Here is a 16957-nt window from a genome sequence, read left to right on the forward strand (position 1 = left end):
ATTAGCAGTCAGCATTGTCATCAAAATAGAGTGGCACAGTAGCACAGCGGGAGAGTTGCTGTCATTACAGCGCCAGAGACCCAGGTTCGATCCCGACTATGGGTGCTGGCTGTACCTTTCACACTCCAAAAACATAACATTGTAAATTGTCCCTCGAAGGTAGGATAGTGCTAGTGTACGGGGTGATCGCTGGTCGGCACAGAATCGATGGGCCAAAGGGCCTGTTTCCGTGTTGTATTTATACCTCTCTAAAGCCAAGTCCAAAGCGTCTCCCATCTCTCATAGAAATATAGAAACATAGAAAATAGGTGCAGGAGTAGGCCATTCGGCCCTTCGAGCCTGCACCTCCATTCAATATGACCATGGCTGATCATCCAACTCAGTATCCTGTACCTGCCTTCTCTCCATACCCCCTGATCCCTTTAGCCACAAGGGCCACATCTAACGCCCTCTTAAATATAGCCAATGAACTGGCCTCAACTACATTCTGTGGCAGAGAATTCCAGAGATTCACCACTCTCTGTGTAAAAAATGTTTTTCTCATCTCAGTCCTAAAAGATTTATCCTTAAACTGTGACCCCTTATTCTGGACTTCCCCAACATCGGGAACAATCTTCCTGCATCTAGCCTGTCCAACCCCTTAAGAATTTTGTAAGTTCCTATAAGATCCCCCCTCAATCTTCTAAATTCTAGCGAGTACAAGCTGAGTCTATCCAGTCTTTCTTCATATGAAAGTCCTGACATCCCAGGAATCAGTCTGGTGAATCTTCTCTGTACTCCCTCTATGGCAACAATGTCCTTCCTCAGCTCAGATTCTATATATTGTGTCCAACATTTCTCAACTCTTTACATTTCATTAAAAGTGATCTACAAAGCTGCCAGATTAAAACAAAACAGCCCTACTTTTGATTTCTTGTGAGACCATCACTCTCCTGTTGTTGAGAAAAAGAGCACAGATTAATTAATAAGTGGTGTGTGATCTCATGTGATAACTTGTGGCATAAATAATCACAGCAGAGGCACTTGAATGAAAACATTTGCTTTAGAAAAATCATCTAGGTTTACTTATGTTGATCACTATCCTGTGTCTCTTATAACAAAATATACGGGCCAAGGTAGATTAGGAATAGAACCTGCCTGACCTGTGAAAGATTCCTTGAGGAAACGATCAAATGATTTTTCATGAGTAGGACTGGGCAACAACAAAAATGGATAGGATACTAAAGCATCATTACAAAGGGTGGCATAGTGGCAGGGCTGCTGCCTTAAGAGCCTGTCCCACTTTCACAACCTAATTCACGACTTCTGGCGAGTTTGCCCTCGACTCATACTCGCAGCATGGTCGTCATGTGGTCGTAGGAGGTCGTAGGTAGGTCGTGATACTAGTCGTAGGTACTCATGGCATCAAGTAGGTTGGGGTGTTTTTTCAACATGATGAAAAATGTCCACGAGTAAAAAAGGTTGTGAATTAACCATATAAATTGTATAGTTATATGGATGGGAAGGGAATGGAGGGTTATGGTCTGAGCGCAGGTATATGGGACTAGGGGAGATTATGTGTTCGGCACGGACTAGAAGGGTCGAGATGGCCTGTTTCTGTGCTGTAATTGTTATATGGTTATATGGAATTAGGTTGTGAAAGTGGGACTGGCCCTTTACAGCGCCAGAGACCCGGGTTCGATACTGACTATTGGTGCTGTCTGTACAGAGTTTGTAAATTCTCCCTGTGACTCTGTGGGCTTTCTGCGGGTGCTTCGGTTTTCTCCCACACTCCAATGTTTGTAAACTAATTGGCTTTTGTAAATTGTAAATTGTAAGTGTGTAAGATAGTGATCGCTGGTGCGGACTCCGCGGGCCAACGTGTTTCCACGCTGTATCTCTAAAGTCCAAAATCTAAATGTTTTATCCAAATCCTTGCCTTCTAGAAAAGAGGGGATGAAACACAGAGGGCCAGGTGTATTGGGTGGGAGAGGGACAGGATGGAAGGAAGGAATTGCAATCTATGGCTAATCCCTCTGCTAGTTTTGCATTTTCTGACCAATTTTCTCCAACAACTTGCCTTAGAACTTCCTTATAGAGTACGGTCACACAAACCCCTTCCTCAGGAGTGTGCCAAGAGTCTAGTCTAGAGTGTTATGTTTAGGGTGGGAGATTGCAACCAACCTGTTTCGAGAAATGAAATCAACCCGGCGTGCACAATCAAATAAGATAAGATCAAATAGAACAAGTTGTCTGACAACTTTAGGCTGTGCACGCCATACGCAAGAAGAAGAGAAGAAGAAGTGTTATGTTTCAAAATGATTTTTGGCTCTACCCACCAGTGAAGGGGATGTTACCTATCAACAATCAGTTACAGCTTTACAATGATCTTGAAGTCAGACGTGCCGTCCCTATTGTTATCCCCCATTTCCTTCCCACCTTCCATTGCCTGAACTCTGCCAGAGATCAGTTTGTTCAGCAAGAGATGGCCCGGGAGATCTAACCCAGGACTTTTTAAATGTTTTCTGGAACCTTGCAATATAATTGTGCAAAACATAACGTTCACGGAAGTTAGGCCACGACTGTTTGTGGCAGAGGAAGCTCAATTTGTAGGTTAATGTTGCAGAATTACGTGTCAAAACCACTTAAACTACAGCCGCTGCGTGCTGTCACCGAGCACAGCATTGTGATAAGCTTCACAAAGCCTAACCGGCAGCAGATACATTAAAATCCAGCTGGGATCTGGGCTCTCTTAAGAGTATTATAGGCCACTGGGCAAAGCAGTGCACTGGGGCCTGTACACGTCCAGTTTCTTTATGCCGAATCAAATATGCAGTCATGCACTTGCGATGTTCTTCTCCGTTTTCATGTTCTCCAATAACATTCTACAATACATAGATTAGCTCTATGCTCGTGGGGCCCCGGGCAACTGCCCAGCCCCCATGCGTTAAGACGGCCCTGGTTGAAATGAATCTGATAAACTTTGTACCCTTTTTTTGAAGTATATTTTCAAAGGACACAACCCTTGATTATGCTTATCATGGACCAAGGCTTGGCATTGCCAATGTTCACCTGCCTGCAGGTTGCTCAGAGTGTGCCTCTGCAATGAACATCATGCTTATGTCAGAGTGGAATAGTTGTGTTCGGTCAACCACGGGTGTGAGCACTGAGGCAAGTCCAGCAATTTGCAACCGTCCTGATCACTCAAGACCACACGGTGAGTCACTTTTCACTGCTGTAATCCTAGCAGTGGTGATTCATCTAGGGCACTGTGAATTAGAGGGCTACAGAAATTTGACCCTGTAACAGTGAAGCAAGGTATATTTCCAAATCATGGCGATGTGTTTCTTGGCGGAGAACTTGCAAACTAGTGGTGTCTCTGGTTCCTTCTGGCTTCTCTGTGCTAAAGGTCACAGTTTACAACATGTGCTGACAGGGGCTAGTTGAGTAACTGCCGTGCATCTTGCAGATGGTACACACTGCAGCCCTTGCACACCTGTGGTGCAGGAAGTGAATGCTTGGAGGGGGCAAGGGGCACTGATCAAGCAGACTACTTTTGACCTGGATAATGTCAAGATTCTTCAGTGCTGTTGGAGCTGCACTCTCCTGGGCCAATGGAGTGTATTCCATCAAACTCTTGAAGGTGGAGTGCTTTCTCCACATCAGGAGATCACGACCAGATACCCAGCCCCTTACTGCTCTTGCAGCCAAAGGTTTAGGTGGCTAGTTCGCCGAGTTCCTGGATAATGAAGCACAGTAAGGCATTGATGATGGGGCACTTGGTAATAGCAATGCCACTGTATAACAAGCATAGTGTGCTGGACTCTCTCTTGTTTCTGATGGTCATTGTTTCATTCTTGCATGGCATGACCAAGGCTAGTCCCGTATCTGTTCAAATCTGAACCTTGCCGTGTTTGTGACAAGTGTGCCCTATCTTCAGTAAACTCTCGCAATAACGAGCCACGGGGGGGGGGGGGGGGGGGGAGGGGGGGAGGGGCTGGGGAGGAGGAGGAGGATGGTGTCCGTTATTGCCCATCATCATCAGAGCGAGTGGGTTAGTTTAATCCAAGGCCGGGAGGGACGAAACGTGCCGTTGGGGGTGGGGTGGTTAAGCACGTCGAAATTCACAGGCCAGGGAGCTGCGGAGACCCTGGTCCCACACGCAGTGCACCAGGGACGGGCCCGGTACGCACGCTACTTTCATGCTGCTCACTCGCTCTGCACCCGTGATGGAAAGCGCCACGTGGCTCCACTCGTTCGGTATCTGGCCCAAGTGGGGACGGGATGCAACAGGAGCCTCAGTCTACTATAACTGGCTATGTAGAGATCCGATATTGTGAGGGTTTGCTGTATTACCTGCAGACATATGGATGGAGTGAGCAATCAATTAATACCTCTACTTCTGATATTATAACCGACAGTTCGAGGACTTCACTAACAAAGGACTGGGGCAGACATAATTGGAGAGTCTTCCATCAACTTCGACTTAACCTTATGATTCCTGATATTATACTTCAACATACGCTGCCAAAACATTATTACTCTCGCCTCTGGTTTGGAATGCAGGACTTTGCTCATGTTTGAGAAATGGTTATAATGAGGTCTGGAGCCAAGTGCCCTTGACAGCCCCAAAATAAGCACTGATCAGCAGGTTAATGGTATCTATATTTCCGTGGTATCTATAAATCAGTGGCAAACACAACGCTAGCATTTATTTCAAGAGGGCTGGAATACAAAACAATAAGTATTGTGAGCAATTTTGGGCACCATATTTTAGGAAGGATGTACTGGCTCTGGAGAGGGTCCAGAGGAGGTTTACAAGAAAGATTCCAGGAATGAGTGGGTTAACGTATGATGAGTGACCGCACTGGGCCTCTACACGCTGGAGTTTAACGTCGAGATAAGTAAGTTACCTTCTGCACACACAAAGAATTCCGCAGACTCACCACCCTCTGACTAAAGAAAGTAACTATGAAGTATATTATCCACTGAATGCGCAGTTGTAATTCACCAAGGTTACTTCATCAGAATGTCTCCGTTCCACCCTCTTGATGACCACCAATACTGTGCGATCATAATCATCTTCAAGTTGCCCTCCACATACAACACCTCGACTCAATTTACACAGGAAGGGCAATTATTTTTTACTTTCAGAGCCATCCACATCCTGAAAAATTATTTATTATTAAAAACTCATTGAACTCAGCACCATTGAATACCGGCTATTAATATAAATGAAGGCTTTGGAGCTATACGTCTTCGCTACTTCTGCTAGTCATGTGGTCAATTACAAAAAAAACCAGATGCTACACATTAAAAAGGACAAAGACTTCCATTGATCACCAATCTGCAAAGAAAACTATCCAGCAACTGGAAAAGCTTCCAATTATACTCAATACACTTTTCAAGTCAATCTGTTGTCTGCTAAAGGTAATTGGCTTCAATAGGATTTCAGAAAACTACAGCAATCAGCCCGCTGGTCCCAAGAGCAATTTAGCAACAAAATAAGACATGGTAGATAACATCATGTAGAGCTGAAGGGCTTATTCCGCAGCTGATCGTTCACGATTAGTTCTACAAGAAATCTGCTTGGAGGCCTGTATTTTTCTTCTAATCCCAGCAATTAATCTCTGGGTGAAAATATCATACTTTAATTCAGATTAGGACTCGGAGATCCAATGGTGATCATTTGTGGGAAATGGCCTGGATAATTATGAGCATGTCGTGGTGTAATCTCTTGATCATAGAATCAAACAGTGTGGAAACAGGTCCTTCGGCCCAACCTGCCTACACTGACTAACATGTCCCATCTACATAGGGTCGCCAACTTTCTCACTCCCAAATAAGGGACAAAAGGTCGAAATACGGGACAAATTCCCCACGGCAATTTGTTGACCGACTCGGCCGTGGCTGGGTGAATGATGAGTTGGCCAGGCTGCTGCACTGCACACAAAGCCCAGCCAGTGGGCCAGCTGAGGAGTTTTGCCCCGGGCGTGCGACATAGAGCGTAAAGTCCGGCGCCCCATCCAACTCATGAACCGATGATCGGCCATGAGAAGAAGGGGTGATGGTGTCGGTGGTAAGCGAAGGTCCGATGGTCGGACAGCTGGCCCGGGCTGCCGACCGACAAGGCCACGGTGAGGCGCTGCTGCTGCTGCTGCTGCTGCACTCCATGGGCTGCACTACGTCGGGACGGGTGAGGCGAGGCACTCCGACCCGACAGTCCCCTTGACCCGAGTAGTTGCAGTCAAATACGGGACAAGGGCGGTCCCGTACGGGACAAACCAATTTAGCCCAAAATACAGGATGTCGCAGCTAATACGGGACAGTTGTCAACCCTACATCTACACTTGCCTGCATTTGGCCAGTCCTATCCATGTTCCTGTCTAATTGTTTCTTAAAGATAGCGAATGTCCCTGCCTCAACTACCTCCTCCGGCAGCTCGTTCCATACACCCTTCACCCTCTCTGTGAAAAAGTTACCTCTCAGATTCCTATAAAATCTTTCCCCTTCACCCTAAACCTATGCCCTCTGGTTCTTGATGTCCCCACTCAAGGCAAGTGACAGTGTGTCCACCCGATCTATTCCTCTCATGATTTTATACATGTTTACATGATCACCCTCATTCTTCTGTGCTTCAGGGAATAGAGTCCCAGTCTGTTCAACCTTCATTCCCTATTTTTTCTCTCATGTTGCTTAAGTTTATGATCATACTGAGTGCTTTTATATGCAGGTGAATATAAAAAGTTAATTGTTATGATGGTAATGCCCCAAAATCCAACCAGTGTGATCTCTTGCCTGTCCTATTGCACCAGAAATTCAATTACTAATGTGTGAAAGATACATATTCTAGATGCGCTGGGATGCACCCTCAGTGATGTGACCTGGGGTGATCGGGTGTTTCGGGTCTCACAACATCAGACACCCTCGCCCAGGCGACCCAGCCGGGGTTGATCAAGCCCCGACTTGCATCCCAGCCGCAAACGCCCACAGATCAGCCTCTTAATCCAAAGCCACCAAGTGGCTTTCTCTGTGGCTTTGCTTGCGGATTGAATGGCCCTCTTCTTTGCCAGCCCCATAATGCCCAATTGGTTGAGGACTTTGCAGAGTGACCATCCTGCAAACCTCTACAGCCCACCTTATTATTATTATGTTAATTATTTGGCGGAGAGAAATTTGACATCTGTTACTGGTTTGGAGATTCCTGCTGTTCTGCCACCATCAATTATATTTATCTTAATTCAACTACACAGTGAATATAGTCTGAGGAGCCACAAGAGGTTATTGCCCATCATGATGTTCTACACATCTCATGGACCTGATCATCAACATAAATAAAACAACACTTTCCAAACCCTTTCAGTAAAGTGGTGGCGAGCTGTCTTTCTAAGCCACTGTAGTCCTTTGTTCTAACATCTACTTATCTAGACGTTAAGCACCTATGAATTGCCTTGAGACATTTTATTACATTAGAGGTACTTGAAGCAATTTAGTATTAAGGCCAGATCAAATTTCCATTCAGAGGGAAACTCTTATGGTCAATGGATAAACTAAGCAAGAACCATCACAAACTTGCATTCTTTGCCACTTAGGAACATGCAGTTTATTTCGCTTGAGGCTAACACTGGAAAAGTTGCTCAATTGATAGTTTTCTCTCCATACCCCCTGATCCCTTTAGCCACAAGGGCCACATCTAACTCCCTCTTAAATATAGCCAACAAACTGGCCTCAACTACCTTCTGTGGCAGAGAATTCCAGAGATTCACCACTCTGTGTGAAAAATGTTTTCCTCATCTCGGTCCTAAAAGATTTCCCCCTTATCCTTAAACTGTGACCCCTTGTTCTGGACTTCCTCAACATCGGGAACAATCTTCCCGCATCTAGCCTGTCCAACCCCTTAAGAATTTTGTAAGTTTCTATAAGATCCCCCCTCAATCTTCTAAATTCTAGCGAGTACAAACCGAGTCTATCCAGTCTTTCTTCATATGAAAGTCCTGACATCCCAGGAATCAGTCTGGTGAACCTTCTCTGTCCTCCCTCTATGGCAAGAATGTCTTTCCTCAGATTAGGAGACCAAAACTGTACGCAATACTCCAGGTATGATCTCACCAAGACCCTGTACAACTGCAGTAGAACCTCCCTGCTCCTATACTAAAATCCTTTTTCTATGAATGCTAACATACCATTTGCCTTCTTCACTGCCTGCTGCACCTGCATGCCTACTTTTAATGACTGGTGCATCATGACACCCAGGTCTCATTGCATCTCCTCCTTTCCTAATCGGCCACCATTCAGATAATAGTCTACTTTCCTGTTTTTGCCACCAAAGTGGATAACCTCACATTTATCCATATTATACTGCATCTGCCATGCATTTGCCCACTCACCCAGCCTATCCAAGTCACCTTGCAGCCTCCTAGCATCCTCCTCACAGCTAACACTGCCCCCCCAGCTTCGTGTCATCCGCAAACTTGGAGATGTTGCATTCAATTCCCTCGTCCAAATCATTAATATATATCGTAAATAGCTGGGGTCCCAGCACTGAGCCTTGCGGTACCCCACTAGTCACTGCCTGCCATTGTGAAAAGGACCTGTTTACTCCTACTCTTTGCTTCCTGTCTGCCAGCCAGTTCTCTATCCACATCAATACTGAACCCCTAATACCGTGTGCTTTAAGTTTGTATACTAATCTCTTATGTGGGACCTTGTCGAAAGCCTTCTGAAAGTCCAGATATAACACATCCACTGGTTCTCCCTTATCCACTCTACTAGTTACATCCTCGGTTATATCATTTCACTCGCTCTAGGGGCACAAGTTCCAGTGAGTAATTAATTTCAGAATTAATGAAAAAAAAGGTTTGATTTAGTAATGAAGGCCATGATACTAAATTATGTACAGATCCATCTGAGTCATTCGCATCTTTAAGGGAAGGACATTTTCTGTTTAATCTGAACTGAACAATATTTGACTCCAGACTCACCAATATGGTGGTCTCCTACATACGTCCTCATTTCTGGGGGATTTAAAGGCAGTCAATAAATGAAGACACTACCATTGACATCCATATCCCAGGAACAAATAAGAGACTTCCAAGATGGTGAGGGACATACTTCCAAAATGGCGGCAAACGCAGGTGACTCTGTGCATTAGTCACAGGAGCGGATCTGCAATCACACATCTCAATTGCTCTACACGTTTAAATCTGTACTGTACACTGTGACTTACTTGATTGGCCTCTGCAGTCTGTCTGTGTTTTTTTTGTTTTTTTGTCCTGTTGAGGGTTTAGTTTGTAGCTGTTTATCGGGTTTTTTTTTTAATGTGTATGTGTGGGGGGTGGGGGGTGGGTGGGGGAAACTTTTAATCTCTTCCCTGCATGGAGACCCGACCTTTTCCCTGTCAGAGCTCCGTTGCCGTTGGGGCCTAGCGCCGTGGAGCGGCCTCCACCGGAACGACCTGGAGGCTCAAGTCACGGAGCCTGTGGAGCCGTGGAGCCTGCTGTGGAGCCTGCTGTGGAGCCTGCTGTGGAGCTGCTGTGGAGCCTGCTGTGGAGCCGTGGAGCCTGCTGTGGAGCTGCTGAGGAGCTGCTGAGGAGCTGCTGCAGACTTACCTACGTGGAGCTGGCCGGCTTCGGGGCGTGGAGAGCGGCGGTGGCGCGTTGCTGCGGCCCGGCTCCGGTGGATGGTGACACCGGGAGCTCGCGGATCCCCGGTGGGAGGCTGCTTTGCGGGGCACCGGCAGCGGCGACTTCTCCCGCCCGAATTGCGGGGTTGAGAGTGACCTGGAGGGGGGCCCTACAACGCCCGGCGCGGCCTTAATTTGCCGCGGACTAGCGCCCGCCGGGGGCTTTGACCTCGACTTTGGGAGGGAAATGGAGTGCAGGGGAGAGACAAGAACTTTGCCTTCCATCACAGTGAGGAGGAGAGCCACTGTGATGGATGTTTATGTGAATAGTGTTGGTGTGTGTTTTGGTTCTTTTATTGTATGGCTGCAGAAACTACATTTCGTTTGAACCTCATGTGAGGTTCAAATGACAAATAAAGGTATTGTATTGTATTGTATTGATTGTAATTGTGTCCTGTCTTTCCGCTGACTGGTTAGCACGCATCAAAAGCTTTTCACTCTACCTCAGTACACGTGACAATACACTAAAACTGAAAACTAACTGAAACCGAGATAAATCAAGGCAAATACAAGAAGTCATAGATCAGCCAAGGTCAAAGCATGTGGCCGGCCAAGACGAAGGTTCTAAATGGTCCACTCCTTTTATTATATTCTTCTGAGATTAAACCCCCCGCCCAGTAAATAAACAATCATCCTAAAAGCAAAAGAGGACTTCTCAATATCATTACATTTTAGAAATCACCGCCATTCATATCTAGTAAATGTTGAGCTTGCGACTAAACTCTGGGAGTAAACCTGCCCGCCTACCGTTTATGTTCTGTGTAGCTGACGCATGAAGAAAAACAGTAACTCAATGTCATCGTCAATAAGGCTATTGGCTGGAAGAAATTAATTTCCCAGTAAATCTATAAACTCAGAACAGAAATTTGCAACAGCTGGAATTATTCATTGAACAACTCAACAAAGAAAAAAAAAAAAAAAAATCATTTCCAAGTACATTATTTCTGCCAAAGTGATTGGAGTTGAACATTAGTCATTAGGTGAAGCTATAAGTGGATTGACTGGATTCCATGTACTAAGTATTGTAGACCACATAATTGAAGAGCATTTTATGCCTGAATTATGCTGCTTTACTGAAGTGTTAAGCTTGGCTCTAATGGAGTGAATAGGAATTGCTCCAGTACTCTGCCTCGATTACAGCTATTATTCTAGAAGAAGAAAGCTCTTCCAAATTGATTTTTCAATTCTTGCATTGGATGTACGTGATAAACAGACTGCCCTTCCAACACCTTTTCAACCACTTCTGCCCCGAAGAGCAAGCACATGGTGAACTCACGAGTCGTAATCCTGGATGATCTGTCCCACAGCCCAAATGGCAGCAAGGTATTCATTTGATTCCATGGAGTTGATGTAATGCAGGGAGATGGCATCACGAGGGTTCCCATTGGAAGCTGTGAAGTCAATTCCAACCTGACGAGAAAACACATCACCATGTGAGCATTGCAATTACCCCAAAACAACTTTCATTTCCATAATTCAAACCAATTGATCCACAGAGATTACCTGCATGAATTACTAGTATGTTGGGAGCTGGTATTAGTGCCATAGTCCCAGAGTGCCTTCCAATCATTCAATATAAGCACAACTTGAAAAAATAAGCTAGAAACAAGGAACTACAAGTGCTGGTTTGTACCAAAGATAGACACAAAGTGCTGGAGTAACTCAGCGGGTCAGGCAGCATCTCTGGAGAAAAAGGATAGATGCCATTTTGGATCGGGATGCTTCTTCAGACTGAAGAAGGGTTCTGACCCGAAACTTCACCCATCCTTTTTCAACAAAGATGCTGCCAGACCCGCTGAGTTACTCCAGCCCTTTGTGTCTATCTTTAAAAAGCCGATGTAATAAAAGCCGATGTAAAAAAAAATTGTCCCTAGTGGGTGTAGGATAGTGTACATGTGCGGGGATCGCTAGTCGGCGGGGACCCAGTGGGCTGAAGGGCCTGTTTCCGTGCTGTATCTCTAAAACCTTTTTGCTCCTGTATCAACATGCTGAATACATCCCTTCAGGATATGATAAATATTAATACAACAATGTTGTGCAAACCACAACTTGCAATCCAGTTCTAAAATCAAGAAATACGTAAATCTCAGAAGATCATCAAATGGATCTCTAGACACAAGACAAATTATTCAGACAAATTACATTCAGATAATTCAGTATTTATACTAATTGTTGATTAAGGAAGCTGTATATGTGTTTACTGTTGAAAGGACTGATGTACTATGTTGGAAGGTGCCTATGTCTCCAGTTGTTCCTGAGAGATCCCACAGTCTGGAATCCTTCCAATGCTTAAATGTCACGCTTGTATCTTGGGGACAAACAGTGGACAATACTCAAGCTATGGTCTGATCTGAGCATTCTAGCTTTAATCAGAACGTAAATCTAATTACTTGACCTTATGTTTCACTATTCTATTGGCATTGTTGACTACTGCTAGGCATTGAATCCAAACACATTTTTTTTCACCATTTATCTGTTTCATCAACAATGGCTAATTTTCCAACAATTACACATATCTGCCGATGTAAAATTTGATTACACTGCTAACCTGTCCTCCCACTTATTTTCGACAACGTATTGTTTATTTTCTTAGCTGTTTTATTCACTGCTAGTTCCACTGATTTTTCAGGGCCAGGTCATCGATAAACATGAAAACAGTAGATCTCAAAGTTGCAAACACTGGCTCTCCTTTTGCCCCTGGCATAACTGCTCCTGAGTATTTAATACTCTGGCCAATTTTACATCAATTCCCAGCTTTACCATAATTTCCTCGGTCTTGAGATCGAGTGCTAAAGAATTCTCAAATACTTCTGGGAAGTTTCGATGGAGTTGATATGGATGCACTCTTTCTGATGTCCAGCAAATCTTTTCACTATCGCTTATGCTTTTAAGTTTTGTTTAATGATCGATAAAACTATAACAAATTTCAATGTATAATGATGATGTCTTGTAATGTTTAGTTTAGAGATACAACTTGGAAACAGGCCCTTTGGCCCACTGAGTCCACACCAACCCTTTCGCACTAGTTCTATGTCATCTCTCTGTCTCCTCCACTCCCTACACACCAGGGGCAAATTTTGCAGAGGCCAATTAACCAATAACTTGCCATCTTTGGAATGTGGAAGGAAACCAGATCACCTGGAGAAAACCCACGTGACCACAGAGAGAATGTGGGAACTCCACACTCACAGCTCTTGAGGACAGGATTGAATCCTAGCAGGGTCTCTAGCACTGTGAGGCAGCAGCTCTACCAGCTGCACCACTGTGCCACCCTTCTAATGCTTCCTGGATGTTTGCTCTAGCTGAGTCTCTTGACTCGGCAACATTTGTTCAGCATTGGAGTCTTCTTCGCAGGAATTAAGTACATTTGTAGAAACTCCTTTATCATTCATGGGGACTATATGTCCATCCCCGTCCACCACCTCACACTTTCTAGGAACTTCATCCCCAACAACACCGCTGATCTCAGGGTACAGTTAAAGCTTAGCCAGTTGCTCTAGAGTATCTCTCACGCACAAGGCTATTAATTTGCTAGTCAGCAGCAAAATAACATCCATCAAATCAACATCCTGGTGGTTTCTTCTAACAAGCTGGGGTCTCAGAAACTGCTATCTAGAGACATGCCCTTCTAATTGATGATAGACTAAAATGCAGGAGTAGCTCAGCAGGACAGGCAGCATCTCTGGATAGAAGGAATGGGTGACATGCAAAAAAGTAACGACGATAAAGGAAAGGCTATTGTTAGCTGTTTGTAGGGTGAAGATGAGAAGCGAGCGCGATTTGGGTGGGGGAGGGATAGAGGGAATGCCGGGGCTACCTGAAGTGAGAGAAATCAATATTCATACCACTGGGCTGGAAGCTGCCCAAGGGAAATATGAGATGCTGTTCCTCCAATTTGCGTTTAGCCTCACTCTGACAATGGAGGAGACGTAGGACAGAAAGGTCTGTGTAGGAATGGGAAGGGGAATTACAGTGGTGTAGGATGCTGCCTGTCCCGGTGAGTTACTCCAGCATTTTGTGTCTATCTTCAGATTAAACCAGCATCTGCAGTTTCTTCCTACACACTTCTAATTGATCTCAGGATCTTCATTGGAGCAATTAAGCTGTAATTAACTGGGTTCTCACAACATTTCGGTACGTGGCTTCAAAGAACCCTGCTTGTTACTTACAGGCCAATCTTAGCAATTGAAATGTGGCACAGTCCTTCTTAAATATTGCAAGCTCTAATCTATTGCTTTACAGCACCACGGGAGATTTGAAAATAACTTAAACCTGACAGAAAGCTTAAGAATATGCTGATCAATCATAGTTCATTGTAATGACTATTGCAATGGATTATGAAGGTTTAGATTCATTAAGGTCACAACATTTCTGGCACAACTCAAATTGAAAAAGAATTGTCGTAAAATATTGTGTTCCATTTCACATACACCAGAAAATGTTACTAGAAGCAAAGTAATTGAAAACAAATTAGATTGGAAATAACAGGCCCTCAGCCAAGTCTGATCTGGACACAGGAATCCGCCAAGATTCCTGGAAGAAGGCAGACTGAAGAGAGAAGTTCTGGAGCAAATTTAGACAATGATTATTTTGTGGAATGATCATGCAAGAAGCTGCAGTACAAAATAAGAGCTTATTGCTCAAGAGGGTTTTGCTGCCATATGTCCCAAAGCAGAACAATGAAAATCTTACTTGCAGAATCAGGAGCAGCCTCACAGCACCTGGTTTCGATCCTGACAGCAATAGACAATAGGTGCAGGAGTAGGCCATTCAGCCCTTCGAGTCAGCACTGCCATTCAATGTGATCATGGCTGATCATCCCCAATCAGTACCCCGTTCCTGCCTTCTCCCCATATCCCTTGACTCCTCTATTTTTAAGAGCCATATCTAGCTCTCTCTTGAAAGCATTCAGAGAACCTGCCTCCACCGCCCCCTGAGGCAGAGAATTCCACAGACTCACCACTCTCTGTGAGAAAAAGTGTTTCCTCGTCTCCGTTCTAAATGGCTGAATCCTTATTCTTAAACTGTGGCTCCTGGTTCTGGACTCCCCCAACATCGGGAACATGTTTCCTGCCTCTAGCGTGTCCAAACCCTTGACAATCTTATATCTTTCAATGAGATCCCCTCTCATCCTTCTAAACTCCAGAGTGTACAAGCCCAGCTGCTCAATTCTCTCGGATGCTGTCTGTACGGAGTTTGTACGTTCTAACTGTGGCCATGTGGGTTTTCTCCAGGTGCTGTGGACACTCCAAATACGTACAGATTTGAAGGTTAATTGGCGTCGGTAAATTGTGAAATTGTCCCTGGTGTGTAGGCCAGTGTTAGTGTGGGCGGTGATCATTGGTTGGCGCCGACTCGGTGGGCCGGAGAGGGCCTGTTTCTGCGCTGTATCTCTAAAGCCTAAATCAGCACAACACACTGCAAGCAGAGTACTCAACGCTGACCCGAACTTTATTTCTTATATATTCCCCCATATCAACATGCTTATCTAACTTTACTTTAAACAAAGTCCAATTAGCTGCAATTGCTACTCGAGGCAGAGCAATCCCTGTTGTATATTTGGGCCCCGAGTGAAAAGATTTCTTTACAGCACTTAGTTCATTTTGCTAATGAGAGTGCTGTGCCACAAACCAGCCCTTCGTGAAATCATCTATTGCCTTTCCGCTGACTGGTGAGCATGCAATAAAAACGTTTCACTGCACCTAGGTATACGTGACAATAAACTCAAATCCACTTTCTGCCAGCGCATCCTAAACAGCTGGTGCCCTGCATTCCTCCTCCCCTAAAAACAAATAATTTATTTCTAATATATGCTGTAAATACAATTTGAATAGGTCTTTCTCTCCCATCATATATTATTGTATGATGTGTCTCATATGCTACTGATATTTCCACTTTAAACAAAGCACAGATGGAGTGTTTGCGGGGCTCTTGCACTGGGCTCAGCCTCACAGTGTATAGAGGCAGCAAGACCCTAGACTGTGGTCCTTCCCCATTGCGGAGGCTACACTGAGCTGCAGTTTGCACGCACGCCTGCAGGTTGGGATGTGCCAGTTGGCAGCATTCGCTGAGAGACATCTCCTCACTGTGGAAAACCAACATGTTCCCCAGCAGACCAAAGTGCATCCTTCACCCAGTTGATGCCCTTTCCAGCAACAGTTGACGCTTGTGTCAGGGTGTGTCCCAAGGAACAACCAGTCCTGTGTTATGCAGCTGCTCAGGGAGAACCGCAACGAGGACCACTGCTTCCCTTCCAAACCCCCACGCCAAATGCCCAGTCTACAATGAGGTGTGTAATTGACACCTGCAATAGTCATATCAGTGTGAGGTGGGACTGAGGTCCCAAATGTGCATGAAGATTTGACTACAAGGCCCCTTCTCACCACTGGCCAAGTGAAATCTAGGTACCTGTGCCTTCATTGTCTGGAAATAGACACAAAAAGCTGGAGCAACTCAGTGGGTCAGACAGTATCGGTGGAGAAAAGGAATGGGTCACGTTTCGGGTGTCCGAAGAAGGGCCTCGACCCAAAATGTCACCAATTCCTTTTCTCCAGAGATGCTGTCTAACCTGTTGAGTTACTCCAGCTTTTTGTGTCCATCTTTGGTTTAAACCAGCATCTGCCGTTCCTTCCTACATCTTAATTGCCTTGGTTCTTTTCTGCAGAGTTCCTTGCAAATTCTTAACTGCTTCTGCACTTGTTCTCATTGTTGTTGGAAGCAACCTCTTTGATGAAGACTTTGGTCACTGTCCCTAATAACTCTTCCCAATGGCTCAGTGCATTTCTCGACTTATTCCACTCATCCAAAACATTCTGCCACCTTTCACTATTTTCGGTGCATTTTATAGATTAAAGTTGTCGTTGTCTAACAGGAGATTTATTTAGTTAGATTTACCAGCCTCCTATGCTGTGGAAATGTCTCTCTTCTTGGGTTATGCAAAGTAAGCTTGGATAAACTTAAATAAAATATAGCAAAGGTGATTACCAAAGTGCTATTGTGGTAAAATGCAGCAAATACCGGTTGTCAAGGCAACAAGTTACAGATGAAAGAATCAGAGCTCCAATCACTCTGGATTCAGTGGGACTAACATAACAGACGGTCTGGAGACAGCTCTGAAACGCACAATATTTTTTTGCCTGCATATAAGTACCTGTTTTTAGAAAGCCGCTTGTGTAGAAACCTGTAATAAAGAATAGAACTTACTGCAGGATTGCTGGTGCTATTTTTATTGATTGCCAGATCTTGGCCATGATTCAGAGATATGAATCTTCTTCTTCCCAGACTGAATAGTTTTTT

General features: G+C 44.7%; 1 protein-coding gene across 7 annotated transcripts in view; it reads right to left on the reverse strand.

Moving 5' to 3' along the window:
* cpne2 (copine II) overlaps positions 1-16957 on the reverse strand; it is a 149988-nt gene that overhangs the window by 49827 nt on the left and 83204 nt on the right. For all 7 annotated transcript variants that reach the window (XM_055648552.1, XM_055648554.1, XM_055648550.1 and 4 more), the window contains exon 11: positions 10938-11071. In XM_055648552.1, the coding sequence (XP_055504527.1) occupies positions 10938-11071 (134 nt within the window). The remainder of the gene's footprint in view (positions 1-10937; positions 11072-16957) is intronic.

The sequence above is a fragment of the Leucoraja erinacea genome, chromosome 17 (genome assembly GCF_028641065.1).
Source record: "Leucoraja erinacea ecotype New England chromosome 17, Leri_hhj_1, whole genome shotgun sequence".
NCBI lineage: Eukaryota > Metazoa > Chordata > Chondrichthyes > Rajiformes > Rajidae > Leucoraja > Leucoraja erinaceus.